The 23,149-nt window shown below is 45.4% G+C and overlaps 1 protein-coding gene across 1 annotated transcript in view; it reads right to left on the bottom strand.

Annotated features, from left to right (window-relative positions):
• The window catches only part of sap30bp (SAP30 binding protein), a 99,948-nt gene that overhangs the window by 6,398 nt on the left and 70,401 nt on the right, over positions 1–23,149 (bottom strand). The window contains exon 5 of the mRNA XM_078225274.1: positions 1,328–1,416. Within this exon, the coding sequence (XP_078081400.1) occupies positions 1,328–1,416 (89 nt within the window). The remainder of the gene's footprint in view (positions 1–1,327; positions 1,417–23,149) is intronic.

Raw genomic sequence — 23,149 nt, 5'->3', positions numbered from 1 at the left:
CAACTGGTCTACACTGGGGCATTCAAACTGGCCCTAGGGTCACTAAGGGAGGATACAATCAGCCAGGATTCCCACCGCTGATCCTAGACAGTTTCTCCCTGACAAACAGGTGAGGAAAAGAACATCAGAAAAGTGAATGAAATAAGCTCGAGACCAATTCAATTCTCCTACCGCTGTCCCAGCTGTGAAATGATGTGACCAGAATAGAATAAATGGTGCTGTTGACTGATGGTGGTAGGAGTTTGAACTGAGTCTTGATGTCCACTTTGAGTTAAAGCAGCTCACCGACACTCACTATCCTGCCTCACACAACAGGAACAGCCATCGTGGACAGATATTGCCAGCAAACTGACTGGGGAAAGGAGGAAATCTGGACAGGAAAGCTATGTAGCAATTAGGTTTTCATCATGGATGGGGCAAATTGGCTAAGGCAGACACCCATACTTGAGTCACAGAGAGTGAACCATATATTCCCATATACTTATATATATCTATATAGACTTCTTTTTAAAAAAAGAGCACTTTTGCTAAACAATGGGCACTGGCCTAAATGAGCTCAGATGTTACATTTGCAAAGGTCACAAGCTGCTTTATGGAGACAGAGTGTATATAGAGCTCTCTCGGCCAGTGGCTAAGAGCTACCCAGACTGAAACTAGACAGGCCATGTGACCTAGCTGATATGAACTCTCAGTCAGTTTACCCCTTCTCACTTGACCATAACAGACCACTCACCCTGGCATTTGGTGATCAGATTTGGTTATTGGAACAAACAGGACTGCCCATGTCTCATTCTCCTATCATCCCTGCACACATTGGCCTATACTGGCTCGCAGTCAAGCAACATCTTAAACATAGAAACATAGAAAAACTACAGCACAAAACAGGCCCTTCGGCCCCACAAGTTGTGCCGAACATATCCCTACCATTTAGGCCTACCTATAACCTCCATCCTATTAAGTCCCATGTACTCATTCAGGCGTCTCTTAAAAGACCCTATTGAGTTTGCCTCCACCACCACTGACGGCAGCAGATTCCACTCGCCCACCACCCTCAGTGTGAAAAACTTCCCCCTAACATTTCCCCTGTACCTACCCCCCAGCACCTTAAACCTGTGTCCTCTCGTAGCAGCCATTTCCACCCTGGGAAAAAGCCTCTGAGAGTCCACCCGATCTATGCTTTCAACATCTTATATACCTCTATTAGGTCTCCTCTCATCCTTCGTCTCTCCAAGGAGAAAATTCTCCAAAGAAAGATTTCTCAGCAGTCAACACTGTGTCTTCCCAATGTGACACTGGGTATCTGCAGTGCTGACTCCGTGCCTCTTACCTGTAAGTGAGTAGAACATCTTCCCAAAGGCTCAGGAGGCATTTTGATGTCATCAGGTGACATGTTCCTCACTTTTTCTGAAAATGAAGCTGGAAAGAAAACAAAAGATATATCAGCATCATAGATACTGCCAGGGTAACAGGGAAAACCCGGCATACTGTTCCCAGAGACATGGGGTGAGATCCTTCGGCCCCGCTTGCCTCAAAACCGGAGAATCCCGCCCAAGGTCAATGGACCTTCTCATGGTCTGCCTCCCGCCCGCTACAATTCCCATGGCGGGCGGAATGGGAGAATTCCGGCCATGGTGTTCCTTATCCCACCTCAACTCACTGTCATCTGGCAAACAATCCAACTCCAGTCCCAATCCTCCAATAACACCTCCTGTGCAAATCTATCCATTTCCGGCCACCTCACTTGCAAGTGCTCCCTCCTTCTGGGTTCTTGGGCATTGCTAAGACATAGTGCCTGAGACAAGCATCCAGTCTTCACCTGCGATGAGTCCAGTCCGATTCTCACCTCACGTGACTTCCATATACACACACTATTCAGCAAAGGATGGTGATCAGGATGGGAATCCTGAATGATCAGCTTCCCTACTACAACAACTTTTATTTATGTAGCAATTTTTCCAAAGCCCCAAGGCCCTTCACAGGAGCTAATCAAACAGAATTTAACAGCAAGCCACAAAAGGAGACATTGAGATATAGCATCAACAGCTGGTCAAAAAGGCAGGTTATAGACATTGTCTTAAAGGAGGAGAGAGAGATGGAGGGATTTAGGGAGGGAATTCCAGAGCTTAGGACCGAGACAGCTGAAGACACAGCTAACAATACTGAGTGAAGAAAATTGTGTGTGCTCAAGAAGACCGAACTGGAGGAACACAGAAATCTCGAGGGTTGTGGGGCTGGAAGAGGTGACAGAGATATGGAGGGATTGAGAATTTTAAAATCAAGACATTGTTTGACTGGCAGCCAACGTAGTGAGTGAGCACAGGGATATTAGGGGCAGGAAGAATCAGGCTGCAGAGTTTTGGGTGACCTCGAGTTTAAGGAGGGTAGAAAGTGGGAGAGCAGCCAGGCATACATTGGAATGGTCACGTTTAGAGGATACAAGGCATGGATGAGGAGTTCAAGAGCATAGTAGAACACAGATGAGCCGAGATAGAGGTGAGGTTGAGTGATGTTCAGAGGTGGGAAAGAAGGTCTTGGTGATGGGGTGAGTATGAAATCAGAGGTTTATCTTTGAATCAGGTGTGACATCAAGGTTGTAAACATTCTGACAATTAAAGTGCCATGGGGAAAGTTTGAGTTGGGAGCTAGGGAACAGAGCTTGGAGCAGAGATCAAAAACAATGACTTCTTTTTCCCAGTACTTTATTGGAGGAAACTTCTGCCCATCTTTACTGATGTCGGATAAGCAGCTGGATAATTTAACAACAGTGGAGGTGTCGAGAGAGGTGGGGGTGAGGTAGAGCTGGATGTCATCAGTGTACATGTAAAAACTAACTCTGTGCCTCTGGATAGTGTCATTAAGGGAGCAGCACATAAATGAGGTATAAAAGGTGACTAAGGATAGATCCTGGTACCAGTGATAACAGTGCGGGAACAAGAAGAGAAGCCATTGTAAGTAATTCTCTGGCAATGAAGTAGATAAGAATGGAAGCATGCGAGAGTAATCGCACCCAGATAGACCACACTGGAGAGGCTTTGGAGGACGACGACAGAGTCAACTGTGTCAAAGGCCGAACAGAGGCCAGGAAGGGAGAAGCTGAAAAGTTGACCTTTGTCATAATCACACAGGATATAACTTGTGGCTTTGATGAGAACAATTTTGCCATGTGACAGAGACGAGAAGCTGATTGGAGGAATTCAAACATGGAGCTTTGGTTAAGATTGGAATAGATTTGGGAGGTGACAACATGTTAAAGGATTTTGGAGAAAGGTAGTTGGAGATGGAATGGTAGTTTGCAAGGAGAGTCAGGTCAAGAGTTGCTTTTTTAAGGAGAAGGTTGATGGCGAAAGATTTAATGGAGAGAGAGACAATACATTCGGCGAGAGAACAGACTATTTATTGGCTAACGTGGGGGCCAAGTGGAGTCGTTGGTGATTAGCAGTTTGGTGGGAATAGGATATGGGTCACATGGACAAGATGAGTTCAGGGAGGGCATGAGAGGATATGGGAGAGGAACTCGAGAAAAATGCAAGTTCAGGGCTGGGGCAGGAAAGAGGATTAAAGCAAGTTTGGTTTGGTGGAAGGGAGGGCTGCAGCAGCAACAATGGTCAGATTGTCTCAATCTTAGTGACAAACTCATCTGTGGGCTCCTTGCGATTGTTGTTGGAGGGTAGGATGAAGGGGACAGAGGAGTGCGGTTAAGAAGAAAGAGTCAAGTAGAAATAATAAAGCTGGAGGGGTGGGTGGGGAAACGCTTGCATTCCAGGACGAACCTAGAATCGTGAGCAGTTTCAGCAGACCTGACCATGAGTGGTCAAATCATGTCAGGGCGAAGGTCAGTGTGAGAGAGAGGAATCGTTTCATTGGGGACTAGAACCATCAAAGGTGGAAATGAGGACACAGTTAAGAAAACCAGTAGCTGCAGAAATGTTGACAGGGTTATATGAAATTTGAAAGGATCTTTTCACGGGGACACAGGCAGCCAGAGGGCCTGGGCTCAGATGGAATAATTGGGGCAGTGAAGTGTTGGTTTAGGGTGGAGATTGGGGGCTAGTATACAATATTCCATTGCATGGGTTTCCTCTGGGTGCTCTGTTCTCCTCCCACAGTCCAAAGATGTGCGGGTTAGGTGGATTGGCCATGCTAAATTGCCCCTTAGTGTCAGGGGACTAGCCAAGGTGAATGCCTGTAGTTATGGGGATAGGGCCTGGGTGGGATTGTGGTCGGTGCAGACTCGATGGGCCGAATGGCCTCCTTCTGCACTGTAGGATGCTATGCTATGGCTCTAAGTTGAGCTCTGAATTTTTGATGGTGTGAATGAGGGTTTCAAGTACAGTCAGGGCATCACTGACTAATGAGAAAGACGATGAGACTTGCTGTAGAGTCAATAGCTCAGCTGATGGAATCCTAAAGGCCTTTTGTCCCATAATAACCATATTGGCTCTTCGATAGAATCCAATGAGTCCATCACATCCTGCTCCTTCCTTCAATTGTTTGCCATTTCAAATATATTTCCAAATCCTTTTGAAAATTACTAGGTGAATCTACTTCAACTGTCTTTTCAGACAGTACATTCCAGACCAGAACAACTTGCTGTGCAAAAAAACATTTTCATCTCCCGCCCCTCATCCCACTCAATTCTTTTGCCAATTACCTGAAGTCTATTTCTTCTGGTTACAGATTCCATTGTCAGCGGCTCCACTTACTTATTCTATCAAAACTCCTCAGAAATCCCCAGGTTAAATTCCAGCCTCCGCCTGAGCAAGAAAGAGGCATCAGTTCCAGAGGGGAGTAAGAATTGGTAAGAGCCAGGTAAGATGGTCCTGTTTTGCTGCCATTGAACTACAGAGAGCCATGATTCAGGACTTGATGTCAGCAAGCCAGCCGAATACCACAGCAACAGCCCAGAATCCAGCCGTGGAGGCAGAGGTGCAGAGTTAGGCATCCTTGCTGTCACTGAACAAAAAGTGCTGAAAAATCTCAGCAGGTCTGACAGCATCTGTGACGAGAGAATAGAGCCAACATTTCGAGTCAGGATGACCCTTCCTTTGGTTTTTTGGTGCTAATGCAGCAACTAAGTGATTTTGTTGTTTTTTTGGTGATAATTGGCACAGGGAACTGTCTTGTGATGGATCTGGTTTGATAAATCTGCCATTGGTGCAAATCTGAAGCCCATTGCTTTTAGTATCACTGCTCATGCACATATGACACAGCACACATATACTGGGATCACCTCACAACCTCATGTGATAATGCGCACCTATTGTTTGAGGAGTGGGAGGATGCAGTGATTTAGACAGTTGTTTTGTAAACCACCTGTTTCCTGGTGGTAAATTTCCAACATCAAATCTGTCTGCATGGTCTCGCCCACTTGCTAGTGGGCATTTGACCTCTGATTTAACTCCAGTTGGCAATCTGACTTCAGGTCACAGGATGGCTGGTGATGATAAAGAAAGCTGACACATTGGTTCAGTGAGGGAGTACTGGGTTTGGGATTCGGGCAGAGTAAGACGATATTGGTGTTTGATGACCATGGTACACCTAACCTTCAAGTGTCTGATATGCTCCCTCACCTTGATGAGCATTAAAAAAAATCTGATGGAGATGTGTGATCTAAACGGGTAGAGCTGCACTCAGGAGCTGGTCGAAGCATGCCTGCTGTCAACATTCAGTGACAGAATAAAGATTAACATTGCCTGAAGGCTCAGCTAACATCCTGACTGACGCTCTGACAGCACCGGGTCAATGGAGCACTCCTAGTGGAGGCTTCAGTTTCTGAGTAACTGTGCTGCCTGCAGAATGCATGCCCTCAGGACATCAGAGAAAGTTACAACATGGAAGGAGTAGTAAGTAGTCTCACAACACCAGGTTAAAGTCCAACTGGTTTATTTCATAGCACCAGCTTTCGGAGTGTTGCCCCTTCATCAGGTGGGCGGCACGGTAGCACAGTGGTCGGGCGGCACGGTAGCACAGTGGTTAGCACTGCTGCTTCACAGCTCCAGGGACCTCGGTTCGATTCCCGGCTTGGGTCACTGTCTGTGTGGAGTTTGCACATTCTCCTCGTGTCTGCGTGGGTTTCCTCCGGGTGCTCCGGTTTCCTCCCACAGTCCAAAGATGTGCGGGTTAGGTTGATTGGCCAGGTTAAAAATTGCCCCTTAAGTGTCCTGAGATGCGTAGGTTAGAGGGATTAGTGTGTAAATATGTAGAGAAACTGGGGTAGGGCCTGGGTGGGATTGTGGTCGGTGCAGACTCGATGGGCCGAATGGCCTCCTTCTGCACTGTAGGGTTTCTATGATTCTATGATTTCTATGAGTGAAGAGTTCAGTTCATAAACAGGGCATATATAGACACAAACTCAAGTACAACAGCAACCTCCGCAAGACACGGACAGTTGGTGGGATTTTGCAAACCCAGGCGGGTCGTGGGGGTTGCAGATGGACCCAGGATCCCGGTTGGGGCCGTCCTCATGTGTGCGGAGCTTGGCTATCGGTTTCTGCTCAGCGATTCTGTGTTGTCGTGTGTCGTGAGGGCTGCCTTGGAGAACGCTTGCCCGAGGATTGGAGGCTGGGTGCCCTTGACTGCAGTGGTGTTCCGCGACAGGAAGGAAGCACTCCTGCCTGGTGGTTGTTGAGCGGTGTCCGTTTGTCTGTTGTCTTGGCGTCTGCATGATCCCGCCGGTATGCCATGCCTCAGGACATCCTTTCCTGCAGCGTGTCGGGTGGACGGTGTTGGCCAAGTCACAGGATTGTGTGCTGTGTGCCTGGTGGATGGTGTTCTCACGTGAGATGATGGCATCCATGTCGATGATCTGGCGCGTCATGCGGAGGTTGCTGTGGCGGGGTTGTGTGGTGTCGTGGTTGCTGTTCTCCTGAAGGCTGGGTAGTTTGCTGTTGTAATTGAGTTTGTGAACTGAACTCTTCACTCACCTGATGAAGGGACAATGCTCTGAAAGCTCGTGCTACGAAATAAACCTGTTGGACTTTAACCTGGTGTTGTGAGACTACTTACTGTGCCTATCCCAGTCCAATGCCGGCACCTCCACAACATGGAAGGAGGACATTTGGTGACCCACGTTTGTGCTCTCCCTTTGAAAGAATAGCTGTGCTGAGCCCCACATCCCCGCTTTTCAACCACAACCATGTAAGTTCCTCATCATCAGGTTCTTGTGTATTTTCCTTTTAAAATTATTTATGGAATTAGCTTCCACCAGTTATGGAGCAACAACGTGAATGAAAAGACTTCTCCTTTTTAGATGTTTTGCCAACGATTTTGAGACCATGACTCTGTTTATTAACCTCACTTGCTGGAGAGTAGAGATTTTCTCTACCTATTAAAACACGATTTCGATAAATTTGTTTCCAATCTTGGGATTTGGGTGTGGCTGACAAAGCTGGATGTCCATTGCCCATTTTGGCGGCCTCAGATACTGGTGGGCCTGCTCCCATGACACAACTGTGTGGTTTGCTAAGCCATTTCAGAGGAAGTGAAGTCAAGTATGTTGGTGTAGGGCTGAAGTCACATATAGTCAGCCCAGAATCAGGTAAGGATGGCAGGTTTTTTTGCCTCAAGCTCATAAGTAAAAAAAGGTGGATTTTTACACCAATCTGACAGTTTCATGGTCACTTTTACTAATGATGTGGAGATGCCAGCGTTGGACTGGGGTGAACACAGTATGAGTTTTAACAACACCAAGTTAAAGTCCAACAGGTTTATTTGGTAGCAAATACCATTAGCTTTCGGAGCGCTGCTCCTTCGTCAGGAGCAGCGCTCCGAAAGCTAATGGTATTTGCTACCAAATAAACCTGTTGGACTTTAATCTGGTGTTGTTAAACTTCTTACTGTGTTTACCCCAGTCCAAGGCCGGCATCTCCACATCACTTTTACTAACACCAGCTTTTTACTGCAATATCTTTTTAAACTGGTTTAAAATTATGAAGTGGTGATAATCGGATTTGAATTCGGTGTCTCTGGATTATTAGTGCAGGCCAGAGGGAAGAAACACAGAAAGCCAGATTAAAAAGAAAAATTCACACAGCTCGACTGAAAAGTTAGCTGAAAAGTCAAAGTTAAGTCATCAAAAATATCTTGGGAAAGGGCAGCAAACAAAGGAAGTTTCAGTGTGCTGGGCTGAACTTTAATCCTTCTGAATACTTGGGGCCTGTCGTCACTGTAAGGAGTTCTTTTCTGTAATTAGTAAATAAATCAGTAACCCTCAGGTTGAATTACACAATCCATTCGGCTGCTGTGTGTCTGACACTGGACAGCACAGGTGCACTTATACAGACGTCTTTACATACACAAATATATGCATACACATATTCAACCACACTCATACACACACACTTGATGCACTTATTATTGTGGCAAGAGCCACACCCTGCAGCCAAACTAGTCATCATAGATGAAGAGGGTCTGACAGATTTAATTAGTCTTGGATGTCCTATTATCGTTCTATACCCACCTCGTACCCTCTGTCCGAGTGAGAAGGGTCCTACTCTGCTGGCTATGGGAATGAACTATACTCACTGTACACTGCCATTGGAGCTTTGCCCAGTGTAGTTAACTCCGCAGGCTGAATAGAAGCAATGCACAGCTTAAAAAAACAGCCACAAAATAGCGGATAAAAACCTGGTATTCACATTGCCATAGCAACCGAGGTGAAGACTTGGCCCCATGCTCAAATTCAGCACATCAACAAGTCACTGTGAACATAAAACACAGTCGATTCAGCAATGGGAATTCAAGCAAAGCCAGAGTTCCTGGGAGTCACTCACAGTAATACATAGAGGGCACCAAGGGGTATGGGGAGGAGGCAGGTGAAATCTCACAGCGAAGGATTGAACAAGCAGAACATCAAATAGGCCGCTGCTGTACAGGAGAATATAGGGCACAAGCAGGTTAGTCAGGAAGGTGTAAGTGTGGAGTGGGGTAGGGAATCTCAACTTTATCTGAAAGCTGGGGAGAGAAATGACACAAAAGCTGAGAGTGGAGGAAAGAGGAAGAAACATGAGCTGCTGCTGGAGCAAGGAGAAGGATGAGAGGATGTGGGTGGATGAGGATTGAGAAGGAGAGTGATGGGTAGACCCAAGAAGGTATTATGAATTGTTAATTTGTTAAGGAGAGGCAAGTTCAAAATGGGGGAAGCTGGTAAGGCAATGTTCCTGCGAGAGGAGCTATGAGGTGAAAGGTCTTGTGCTTATGATGGGATGTGTGTTATTAATTCTCCAAGAGAGAGTTTCTGAAACTGGCTACTGAACGATAAGCTGCACAATGCTGCAAGGTGTTCCTCTATACAGAGCTGCAGAGACTGCATTTCACGGAAGCTTCATCTCCAGTGCTGCGTATGTCTGGATTATTTCTTGTTACAGACAGCTGAACTTGCTTTTTAACCTACATTAAACTGAGGCTCTGTACCTGTTCAGGTGAATGGTTGAAGATGCCATGGTGTTAGTGGAAGAAGAGCGGAGAGTTACCTGTAACTGCTCCTATAACCAACACCATCAAAAGCAAATCAATAGGTCATCACCTGATGCTGTTTGTGTGATACGTTTGTGCAAATTGGATGCCTAAAAAACAAATGTGACGCATGTTAAAGTAATTAATAAACTGTGAAGCACTCTGATTGCCCTGAAATAAATAATAATAAATGATATGAATATAAATCCTTCCTACGCACGTGATTTCTGTGGCAGATTGTTTTATCCTGATGCCTGGGTTGGACACGCAATGTTTAGCCTGATTCTCAGCCAATGCAAGAATCCTCAACCTGCTCGCAACCCAGTACCTCCAGCTGGATAACTGTGCAGGCATGGACACTGTCAGGACTGGATCGGGCTGGGCTGTGCTGCCAACAAAGTCAAATAGCAGATGTCACCGAAGCTCGCACCTGAAGGAATGGCTGCTTGGGTGGAGAAAACAGACAAGCCTTTGCCGGCTTTTTTACTGAATTAGTACTTGCTAACTTTTCTGGCAGAGAGCTCGACTGCGGAGAGGCTGAGCAAGGTCCACACTCTGGACGCTCAGCGATACAAACCAATGCTTACAATAACTGAGTGCTTGCATTCCCACTCCGACAAGCTGCCGAAACATGTGTAGGCAGAAAGAGTTGGAATGTTGCTGCAGAAGCAAGTCTGTGAGAGTTGGCGCAGCCTTGTGCACAAGTCCCGGGGTCTGCAAAAACACCATGTCCCAGGCACACTGGGGCCCTGGGATCAAATGATTAAAGTCAAACAGCAGCTCTGATCATTTCAGAAGAATATTACTCACACATTAGACAGCCAGCCTCAGGCATAGCTGAAATACATACTTGACATTTGACTTGGACATTTCACACACTGAGCTCTCTGTTTCACCCACAGACAAGACTGGTATTTGCCTGCAAACACTCCTGCTCTCTGTCCTTGCGAACTGCCCTCAAGGCTGTTTGTAAACAAACCCCTGTACACGCTGGGCACTTCAAGGATGAAGGAAGGATGGCATGCACAGGTCCCTTTGGAAGGTCTTGAGATGAACATGGGAATCCATTAAAAATGTACCACTGCAACCTACTGCGCAAGGTGAGATTTTCTACACCAACCTCCCTGGTCTGTTACATTCGGGAGTATGACCTTAACAATCCAAAGCTGAATGACAAAAAACAGACATTTTTAGTGTCAACTTAAGAATGCTTCAAAACGGGTTACAGCAACAAAGTATAGTCACTGCCATAGTTAAGGAAAAGCAGCAGCCAATTTGCACACAGCAAGCTCCCCAAACAGCAGAGAAAATAACCAGGCCATTTTCTTTAGTGATGTCGATTGAGAGATAAGTACTGGCTACAACATGGAGGGGAACTGCTGTCTTTCTTCAAAATGGTGCCACAGCATTGTTTTAATGTCTACCTGAAGGGGCAGATGGTGCCTTGGTTTAACATCTCCTTTGAAAGCTGGCACCTCCAACAATGCAGCACTCCCTTAGTAACTGCAATGGAGTCTCAGTCCTCAACTCTGACTGGGTCTTGAACCCACAAGCTTCTGACTCAGAGACAAGGGTGCTATCACTGAACCATGTCCGACAAATGGACAGTAAGATTGAGATGGTGGACACAGATGATCAGGAGCTTGCTGACTTGACCGCAATTCTTCCGACGGCAAATACTTTAAAATAAATGCTGATTGTCCCAATTCTTGTTGACCACCGTAATAGTGCCCTCACGGTCATTTGTGTGTGCATGTATATATAGTCAAACCAGAATAGGAGGTGGAGGAAGTTGCGAAGAAGCAACAGACTCTTATGAATTGGAGAGTTGGGATATAAGTACATTGTATATGATGATCAGCCATGGTCATAATGAATGGTGGAGCAGGCTCAAAGGGCCGAATGGCCTATTCCTGCTGCTACTTTCTCTAACAATGACTGATTTTGTCTTTGACCTTTAATTGAAATTTCCATTCCATTTCCTTCTGACTCTGGCTCAGATCTGAACTGCTTTCAGGCACAATTTGTGTTTGAGTAACTACTGGTACTTTAGTTATATCCCAACTATCCAGTTTATCAGACTCATTTCTCCCTCAATGTCAACAAAATGAAGGAGATCGTCATTGACTTCAAGAAGAGTAGTGGAGGACATGCCCCTGTCTACATCAATGGGGATGAAGTGGTAATGATCGAAAGCTTCAAGTTTCTAGGTGTCCAGATCACCAACAGCCTGTCCTGGTTCCTCCATGCCGACACCATAGTTAACAAAGCCAACACCTCTACTTCCTCAGGAGGCTAAGGAAATTTGGCATGTCCACTACGACTCTCACCAACTTTTAAAGATAAACCATTGAAAGCATTCTTTCTGGTTGTATCACAGCTTGGTATGGCTCCTGCTCTGTCCAAGACTGCAGAAAACTACAAAGGGTCGTGAACGAAGCCCAGCGTATCACGCAAACCAGTCTCCCATCCATTGACTCTGTCTATACTTCCCGCTGCCTTGGAAAAGCAGCCAGCATAATCAAGGACCCCACACACCTCGGACATTCTCTCTTCCACCTTCTTCCATTGGGAAAAAGATACAGTGAGGACACATATCCATTGACTCAAGAACAGCTTCTTCCCTGCTGCCATCAGACTTTTAAATGGACCTACCTCGCATTAAATTGATCTTTCTCTACATCCTAGCTTCGACTGTAACACTAAAGCCAAACGCTTGCCAAAAGATTGTCTGATTTCAAGCAGAAATTAGATATAGCTCTTGGGGTTAAAGGGATCAGGGGATATGGGAGGAAGGGGGGGGGGGATCATGATATTGAATTTGATGATCAGCCATGATCAAAATGAATGGCGGAGCAGGCTCGAAGGGCCGAATGGCCTACTCCTGCTTCTAGTTTCTACTCCATTCTGCATCTCTTCTTTCCTATAAACGGTATGCTTTGTCTGTATAGTACAAGAAACAATACTTTTCGTTGTATACTAATACATATATCAATAATAAATCAAATCAAATCATTTGAGTTTTTCCAACGGTTGCCAAACAGCAACAGGTCAATGAAGGGTCAGTTGAGACCTATACGATCCCAAGTACAAGGATGTCCAGTGGAAATTCAGAGGGTACCGTAGTCCAAGTAGCATTGAATGGAGCAGGGGTAAACATGGAGGTTGATATGTATGCAGTCAGCCTGATTCCTAAATGGCTATACCATCAAAAGCTGAGTCAGCATCAGCTGGAGAACTCACGCATAGAATCACAAAGTTGCAGAGGAGAGAAAATCCGCATCATGGAAAGTGTGTCCGTCCCAGTCACATCAAAGGAGCAACGTGCAAAATTGCCCATCATTGTAGCGAAGAGTGAAAGACCAGCCTTGCTAAAAAGAAACTCATTAATATCACTTGAGTTCAATTAGAAGGAGGTTTTTCACATAGAAACAAAATTAACACAAGACAGCATGATCACCAAGTACCCTCAGGGTGTTTAGTGAAATCTAAAATCTGACTCAAGGATATAAGGCCAATGTACAAGCCCAGAGAGACACAAGATCAGTTTATTGCAGGTCCAGTGCCCTATGTACTAAAAGAGTAAGCAGACCAAGTACTGAAAGACTCGAGACTGAGGACACTGGACCAGATCTTCCATTCTCTGGTGGGCCATTCTCTGGAGGTACTCTGGTAGATGTACTCGGGTCCCTATAGGAAGTCCCCATACAATTATCCTGGAACCCTCCAAAACTCCAATTTAAAGTTGGTGGCTTTGATAGTTCCAACTCCGAATAGTTACCTGGAAGTGAGAAAGATTAAAACTAGTTTGAACTGCTGAGTAACTATATTACTGAACCTCCTATACTGGAACCTGATTACACTCCCAACTACCCCTCCTGACCCTCTGACTACCCTTCCAACACCACCCCCCCCCCCCCACTCCCATAACCACTTCTTAGCTATCCCCGACCACCTGACTAGCCCATCATCACCCCTTCCCGGCACCTCATCTAGATTACCATCCCCACTGGGGGTAGAGCCAGGGGGAGATGTATTTTTCTTTTCATATGTAGATGAGTTGCCAGTCACAGCAGATTACATCAGTAGAACAACTAATAGGGACCATGTCTTGGCAAGGGTGCATGGCCATATCGCAAATGGGTGGTCAACATAGATACTGGATTTAGAAATCAGGCTATTGTTCATGCATAATTGCGATTGATAAACATTGCGTTTTGTGGGGAGCCAGGGTTGCAATTCCTAAAACCTATTAGTTCACTTTTGCTGTGTGATCCTCATGATCAGCACAGGCTTGACAAAGAGGCTAGCGAGAAGTCATCTCTGTTGGCCAAGGTTTGATAAGGCCATAGCAGACACAGTGAAACAGTGCAGAGTATGCTGAGCTGTAGAAAAGTTGCTGTTGGTACCAGCAACTGTGGAAATGACCAGCTCGAGTGTGGCAGAAACTGCACATAGATTTTACAGAAACTGAAAGCAGCAGCTAATCACTGTGCTAGATAGCCTTTCAAAGTGGGTAGAATAACTAGCAAACTCGAGATTTTTTAAAGTTTGTTTTCTATTTTTAGGTTCCCAGAGGAAATCTTGTCCAACAATGGACCTCAGTTTTGTTCAGAAGAGTTTATTAAATTTCTGAGAATGAATGAGGAGTTCCACAGTATCATCTCATTCAAACAGAACACCGGAGTGCAAAGTACAAATTATTAAGCGTGCTCTTTTTAAACACATGCTAGGTACAAATTGGAAGAAATGTCAGTTGAAACTGAATCTCAAACTGGCATTTTTTTTTGTTTATTTACTTACACACCTCACACTATTATGGAAAGAATAGCAGCTGAATGGTTATTTAGAAGACAACCGAGAACAAGGTTTTCATTGCTGAAGCCACATTTAGCAGTCAGTGGAAGAAAAATAATCCAGGCTGAAAGTAAGTCATGATAGGGGTAGAATGAGAGTCAGAAGTCTGAAGGTGAACCAGAGACAGCGATAAATAACATCATCACAAATGGTTAAAATGGTTACCAAGCAGAGTGTAAACATATGTGGCCCTTGCACATATTTGGTCAAGATGCTTGGTAGTGGGAAGGCTGGGTCTGTACATATAGATCATGCTTTACCTTCAGAACTTCATAAAGACAAACGATTGGGAAGAATAAAATGCAGCACAGTGGCACAGTAGTTGGCACTCCTGTCTCAGTGTCAGGGATCCAGGTTTGATTCTGTCCTTGGGTAACTGTCTGTGTGGAATTGGCACATTCTCCCCTCCTACACTCCAAAAGATGTGCAAGTTAGGTGGATTGGCCATGCTAAATTGCCCTTTAGTGTCAGGGGGATTAACAGGGTAAATACGTGGGGTCTAGGGATAGGGCCTGGGTGGGATTGTTGTTGGTGCAGGCTCGATGGGCTGAATGGCCTCCTCTGCACTGTAGGGATTCTATGATTCTATGGAAATGAATTGGATAAATTGGACAATTGGGGATAAGAGTAGAGTACCATTAGTTACTCCAACATACGTTGTGCCTGAACCAGGTCAGATCTGAATCAGAGTCAGATAGAAATGTCTGATGAAATGGCAACTTCAAACAGATGGGTCAAGGCCCTTGCCCAGTTCAGGAAGTTTGAGTCAAGAGAGGAGGTATCCTTTTCGAAAATAAGAAACCAGTTGTTTAGTTGAATTTGTTAATGAATAAAAAACAAGAAATATATGGAATTTGAACTTTTGTGTGACTTTTTAATTAAAGAATGAGGCGTATAAGAACACCCTCTTGTGGCCATTTTATATGTACGTACAGAGAGTCAAACCAGAATAAACCAGTTTTCAGTTGGGTACTTTGAACTCCATGGGCTGTGCAGTTTCTATTTCCTGCAAATACACCACAACCACGGTTACTTGACAGTAATTTCTCAAAGCTGGGTTACTTTGTTCTAGAATTAGGAGGGCTCACCAAAGACCCTCTTTGCCAACAAACCCCACTAAATTAGCTCTCTTTCTCTGCTGTTTGGTGCCAGATTGAAAACTGGATAATTGTTCTTGACCCAAAATTGACCATTCCCCTCTGTGCTTCGCTGATGAATCAAGTTGACAACCAACCATGAAAAATACGAACAACCCTACTTGGTTACTGCTTGTTTTCCTGATTCCTTTGCAGAAACTTTGGGATGGGTGCATATCACAGTAGGTGCTGAATTCCTTTAAGAAACTGCAAGTCAGTGAATTTCCTGCATTCAATATTTTCTTTTCCCCACAAAGCTGTGTTTTTATCCCTTGCTATTAGTCATTTCCTGTGACTAATTGGCTGACTTGGTGAGAAACTCTTACCTTGCTAGTCATATTAGTTGATGCATCATACTCCTGACCTTTCACCTCTTCCAGGTGCCTGCAGGCCATGTTTGGGCCAGTGAGCATTGGCTGGCCATTTGTTACAGTCAATTCCAATTGTGCCCTCACCTGACATCCCCACCCTGACAAAAAGGCATTGGTGAAGGTCTTTAACTTGACAAAACAGCTGGCATGTCAAGTCATGACTGAACTGAACAAGCAGCTCAACTCACAGACAGAAGGAGCAGAGAGAACAGTCTGCACATTTCAATATCAGTTCCACAGTGCATTTATACAAGAAGTCTGCTCAACTTGTTCTTTCCTTGCATTAGCCACTCTGGACTAATTGCACAAAGACAGAATCGGGCACCATTTGCACCCCGGGGTCAAATTCTTTTGTAACAAATACTTTCAATAACAGATTCACACAGGATTAAAAGCAGTCAGGCACAATGTGCTGTCATGGCAACACTGTGCCCTGCACTTCACACTCTCTCACTTTACTACAGTCCCACCCTTTCTTTCGCTCTGGCACTTGCTCAGTCGCAATCATCCTGATCGTCAAAAGAACCCAGGTGTTGCAAAGAAAAACTGAGGAACTGGTTGCCTTGGTGACTGCACTGATTAGGAATTTCCTGCCAACTACAGAAGGCAAAAATGTTCAGCCTGGAGGAGACACCGCCCCTGAAGAAGCATGTTGTGTTGTTCATCGAGAACCGCACCCTGTACACAGTGTGTCCTGCTAACCATATAAGTCTGATTCATCAGACTGTGCACCGTCACACTGCAGGAATCCAAGGCCTTAAGATATATATGCACATTTAGCAGGGAGTGGCATGACAGGGAATGGTCCAGGAACTGCAATGTGCTGCACACTCAGCAAGTTGGAGAACAGTGTGGGACAGAGCAAGTCGCTTTCTCATCATCCCAGATAAAACACATTACACAATCCCCTTCCCACATTTGTGATTGAGAAACTATTATCTTGCTCACTAGTCTGTGCTGACTTAGCTGCTGTCGGCGGAGAGGTAACTACAAAGGAGCGCAGTCTCCATGTCATATTGAGGGGAAGAACAAAAAGACACTAGGAGCCCCGTTATTGATGGCAAGCCTGCACCCCCTACTGGAGACCAGCTTCTCTCCTCTCCCTCCTGCACGCTCATTTCTATACAGAGGCCAACCTTCACTCTAAGCTGTGGGGGCTACGTGGCCATGGAGGAATCAGGAACGCGCTGTTTAAAATTCGCACATGCCTGACAGCAGGGAAATCTTAAAGGGACCATCATAATTTGAAAGAGCGTTGCCAAGAGCCCCAACTGGAAACTGCATGAGTGCATATATCTTGGATTAGGCTGAACTGTGATGCTCCACCTTGTTCAATAGTTCAGACTCATTATTGAGATTCAAAAATGGTGAGTGGCCAGTTGCTTGAATTACTGAAGGGCTGAGGTATCTGAACTGAAATTATTCCACCTAGCGCAATAATGAAAGGTTTCACGTTGTAAGGTTAGCTTAGGACTGAATAACAGGCAGGTGGTTTGATAGTAAGGTGCAGGCAGAATTACAAAATACAGGGTAGTTAAGTTGCAGTTGGGCCTATGAATCGAACAGTGAAGTAATTGTGTAGGCTGCGGGGGGGGGGGGGGGGGGGAAGGTGTGATGGGGAGTCTACACACTGTGTGACTGCAGAATAAAGCACAAGGCGGCTGCATTTCACTGTTGCTGAACTGAGGCTGGAGCAGATCCAGGGCAGCTGTGATCAATGCTAAGGTACAAAGGTGCACAGACACACCCAACCAAGGCAGACATGCTGCAACCTGCATACAACTCACAGCCAGACTAAAATTATTTTGGAACTTTATGTAAACATTGTGTTCCAGCATATCAACCCCTGCTAAAAAGGAACTGGAGTGGAATAAATCATCACACTCGAAACAACTCAATTATCAACTACCAAATTGTTCTGTTACCCCTTCAATTTCTCAATCTACCCCTTAACCTGTTCTCCTGATGGCTGGGTCAAGGCCCTTCAGGCACTAATTAGCCTGACCCTACCACTGATTACTGTTCAAGTAATATACTGTGCATATCTTGCAGGGGTCACAAGACAGCAATCAGGAATGAGACTTTTCCTGGTGTTATCCTGATAACACTGAGGCCAACTGCTAACAGAAGACTGAACTGGGGAAACATAGAATCCATATAGTGCGGAAAGAGGCCATTTAGCCCATTGAGTCTGCAGTGACTCTCCGAAAGAGCATCTTATCCAGGTTCACCCCCTCGCCCTGTCCCTGTAACACCACACATTTCCCATAGCTAATCCACCCAACCCACACACTCCTGGACACTAAGGGGCAATTACAGCATGGCCAACCCACCGAACCTATACAACTTTGGGCTGCGGGAGGAAACCAGAGCACCCGAAAGAGACCTACGCTGACACAAAGGAAACGTGCAAACTCCACACAGAGGTGGGGTCCTTGAAACTTGGGTCTCTGGCGCTGAGGCAGCAGTGCTAAGCACTGTGCCACTGTGTTGCTCCTTGTTCACCATGTTGTCCCTATCCTGATCCACTCAGTGTATCCCCGACATAGACATCAGCCCTGCAATAAATTTTAACTCTTTCCTACTCTACAACCAACACCATATATATGCCCAAGGTTTGCCTTGAATTCTCACATTTATGAGCCTATATAACAGCCTTTCATGTGGAACTTTGTCGAATGCCTTCCTGAGTTCCACCCTGAACAGACATTAATACACTGATGGTTTAACAAAAAACCCAATCAGTCTTACCTTGGACAGTTCAGGGGCGATGACAGGAGGCACTTTATCACACAAAAGGTAGTAGAAATATGGAACACTCTGCCCCAAAGGTTGTTGAGGTGAAGTCAATTGAAAATTTTCAAACTGAAATTGTTTGAATTTTCTGAGGCAATGATATTTGGGATACAGAGTTCAGATACAGATCAGCCATGATTTAACAGAATGGTGGAGGGGATGAAAGGCCTATTTTTGTTCCTGTGTGTGAATCACTGGCTTCTTGCTACTCAGCAGTTGGAACTGTAATTAAAATGAACTGTTGGCAATGTCCCACAATTAGCAGTTTCTGCATCACCCATTTTCCCTCACTCAGAAGGGGAAACTCATGGCCATAAGCAACATTTAGGTAGCACTTTCCAAACCCACGACCTCTACCAGGATATTATTAAACTGGAAAGAGTGCAGAAAAGATTTACTAGGATGCTACCGGGACTTGATGGTTTGAGTTATAAAGAGAGGCTGGGTAGACTGGGACATTTTTCCCTGGAGCGTAGGAGGCTTAAGAGTGATCTTATAGAGGTCTATAAAATAATGAGGGACATAGATAAAGTTATATAGTCAACATCTTTTCCCAAAAGTAGGGGAGTCTAAAACTAGAGGGCATGGGTTTAAGGTGAGAGGGAGAGGTGAGATACAAAAGTGTCCGGGGGCAATGTTTTCACACAGAGGGTGGTGAGTGTCTGGAACAAACGGCAGTAATAGAGGCAGGTACAATTTTGTCCTTTAAAAAGCATTTAGACAGTTACATAGGTAAGATTGGTATAGAGGGTTATGAGCCAAATGCAGGCAATTGGGACGAGCTTAGTAGTAAAAATTGGGCAGCATGGACAAGTTGGGCTGAAGAGCCTGTTTTCATGCTATAAACCTCTATGACTCTGTGACTCTACCATTTGGAACAAGGGCTTGCAGGTGCATGGAAACACCACCACTGTAGCTCCCCTTCAAATCTCAAATCATTCACCACCTGAATTGGAAGTATAACGCCGTTCCTTTACTGTCACTGGCTCCAAATCCCAACAGTGCTGTGGACGTAGTTGCATCGCATGTAGAGGTTCAAGGGGGTTTCCCACCATTAAGTTCTCAAGGAGGATTCAGCATGGGTAATAACTGTTGGCCTCATCTGTGACACGACCACCCAATGAACAAATTTTTTAAAAGTGCGTTATCGAACATTGAGTGTCCAAGAATCCCTGCATCTAGGTGCCAGTAGCGAAGACTCTCACCTCAGAGTCAGAAAGCTGTGTTTTCAAGTCACACTCTGGAGATTTCCGCCACACTTCAGGCTGACAGGAATCAGTGCTGCACTGTTGGATGTGCTTTTCTTTGGGTGAAATATTAAACTGAAGGCCGGCCTGCCCCTCCAAGTAAAGATAAAAGATCACAAGGCACTGTTCTGAGAAACAGTAAGTGGAGTTTATCCTGGTGCCCTGGCAAATAGTTATTCTGTCACCAACAGCACTGATATGATCCCAGATAAACTGGTCATTTATCACATTGTTGTTTGTGGGTCCTTTCGAGGTGAAAACTGGCTGCCACGTTTCCTACATCACATACTTTGGAGGTCCTTCATTTAGAAATCATAGAATCATAGAAATCACAGAAACCCTACAGTGCAGAAACAGGCCATTCGGCCCATCAAGTCTGCACCGACCACAATCCCACCCAGGCCCTACTCCCCTATCCCTACACATATTACCCGCTAATCCCTCTAACCTACGCATCTCAGGGCACTAAGGGGCAATTTTAGCATGGCCAATCAACCTAACCCGCACATCTTTGGACTGTGGGAGGAAACCGGAGCACCCGGAGGAAACCCACGCAGACACGAGGAGAATGTGCAAACCCCACACAGACAGTGACCCAAGCCGGGAATCGAACCCGGGTCCCTGGAGCTGTGAAGCAGCAGTGCTAACCACTGTGCTACCGTGCCGCCCAACCCCTGTGCTACCGTGCCGCCCATTTGCTGTGAAACTCTCTGGGTCATTGTGAAAGGCACTGAACACATGTAACTCATCTTTTTTTCTTATTTCTGGGTTTCAGTCCCACATCAAGATTTGCTTCAAATCTGTTCAATCAGCAATAGTTCTCAATACAATGCCCATTGTAAATTCAGTTAATAGTATGGGAGTTATACATCATCAATCCACAGCCTGAAGCCAACTCTCTGCCTGAACAAGTCTCAGCAGTCAGCTGCAGCATCCATGACCAATTCTGTGGTGAAATTGGAATGTGATAGGATCACTGCAATCACAGACACTCCATCAGACCATTGGTTTGTTAACCACACTCTCAGAACGACACAGCATTCACTAGCATAGTTACCGTGAGGTTAACTGCATGTATCCAACCAGAATAATACACATGGCTAAATGATACGACTAGTAATGGAAACAGGCGCAAGTGTTATTTTGGTTTAGCTGGTGCCACTCTCCACTGACTGATTCCAAGAATCATAGAAACCCTCCAGTGCAGTAGCAGGCCGTTCGGCCCATCGCACTGACCCTCCAACGGAGAATTACACCCAGACCCTTTCCCTGAAACCTCACCTATTGACCCCCCCCGCCCCCAACCTACACATCTTGGGACACTAAGGGGCAATTTAGCCAATTCACCTAAGCTGTTCATCTTTGGAGTGTGGGAGGAAACCGGAGCATCCAGAGGAAACCCACGCAGACACGGGGAGAACATGCAAACTCCACACAGATAGTCACCTAAGGCCGGAATTGAACCTGGGTTCTTGGCGCTGTGAAGCAGCAGCGCTGCCCAAAACTATATATAACCTAAGCAGAAATATTGATAAGGGAGTGCTGCAATGTAACAGGTGCCGTTCAACGTCAAAGGTCTTGACCACCTACTCACGTGGAGGTGATGGGGTAGTGATATTTTCATTGGACTAGTGACCCAGAAACCCAGAGGAATTATCTGGGGACCCGGGTTTGATTCCCACCATGGCAGATTGTGAAATTTGAATTATTTAAAAATTTGGAATTTAAAAAGTCTACTGATGACCATGAAACCATTGTTGAAAGTCATAAAAACCCACCTGGTTCACTAATGTCCTTTAGGGAGGGAACAAAGAACAAAGGAAATTACAGCACAGGAACAGGCCCTTCAGCCCTCCAAGCCTATACATGCTGCCCGTTTGAACTAAAACCCCCTACCCTTCTGGGAACCATATCCCTCTATTCCCATCCTATTCATGTATTTGTCCAGATGCCCCTTAAAATATACTATCCTTACCTAGTCTGGCTTATACGTGACTCCAGACCCACAGCAATGGTTGACTCTTAACTGCCCTCTGAAATGGCCAAGCCTAGCGAATCACTCAGTTTAAAGGCAATTAGGGTTGGGCAATAAAATGCTGGCCCCACCTGCAACACCCAAGTCCCATGAAAGAATTTAAAAAAAGACACTAGGGTTTTTTTTTTAAAGTAGAACTGTCTTCTCTGTGCCCTGCACAATATTACTCCCTCAACCCATGCTAATAAAATAATTTAACAGGTCATTCCCCTCATTCCAGTTTGAGAGATCCACCTGTACACAAATTGTTCACCATGTTCACGGGTGCAATCAGCGATGGCTTGTGCCCTGTAGATGGTGGATTGGCTTTGGGAAGTCAGAAGATGGGTCACTTGCCACAGGATTTCTAGCCTCTGACCTCCTCCTGTATCCATTGTATTTATATGTCTGATCCAGTTCAATTTCTGGTCAATGGTGGGTTGTTGACTATGCACAATGTTCAACATCATTTGCAACTCCTCAGATTTTGAAGCAGTCCATGTCCAAATGCATCAAGACCCAGAAAATATTGGGCTGATAAGTGGCAAGTAACATTCACGCCACACAAATGCCAAGCAATGGCCATCACCAGCAAGAGAGAATCAGTGGCATTACCAACGCTCAATTCCCCACTATCAGCATCGTGGGGGTTTCTGTCAACCAGAAACGGAACTGGACTAGCCATATAAATACTGTGGATACATGAACAAATCAGAGGCTGGGAGTATAGCAATAAGTAAATCACCTCCTGACTCCCCAACCCTGAAAACCACCTGTAAGGAAAACATCAGCAGTGTGAGGGAATACTCTCCAGTTGCCTGGATGAGTGCAGTCCCACAACACTCAAGAAGCTCAACACCATTCAGGACAATGTAGCCTGCTTGATTGGCATCTCATCCACCACCTTAAACATTCACTTTCTCCACCGGCAACGCACTGTGACTTTGTACGCCCTTCGACTTTGCACCATGAAACCTTTTCTCACTGAATCTCTCCTACTCTCCACTCTCTCACAGAACTTGCCCTTTTGTTCTTCTTTCCATCTTCCCCCATCATGTTCTTTTGACAGCACCCTCAAAACCCACAACCTCTACCATCCAGAAGGACAAGGGCAGCAAGTGCTTGTGAACATTGCCACCTGCAAGTTCCCCATCAAGTCACATCTGAAACTATATTGTCATTCTTAACTGCTGCTGGGTTAAATTAGCATATTGTATTCGCTGTTCGTGATGTGGACACAGGACTTGCCCTTTTGTTCTTCTTTACATCCTCCCC

The sequence above is a fragment of the Mustelus asterias genome, chromosome 12 (assembly GCF_964213995.1).
Source record: "Mustelus asterias chromosome 12, sMusAst1.hap1.1, whole genome shotgun sequence".
Classification (NCBI taxonomy): Eukaryota; Metazoa; Chordata; class Chondrichthyes; order Carcharhiniformes; family Triakidae; genus Mustelus; species Mustelus asterias.
This window is presented reverse-complemented; position numbering and strand designations above follow the sequence as displayed.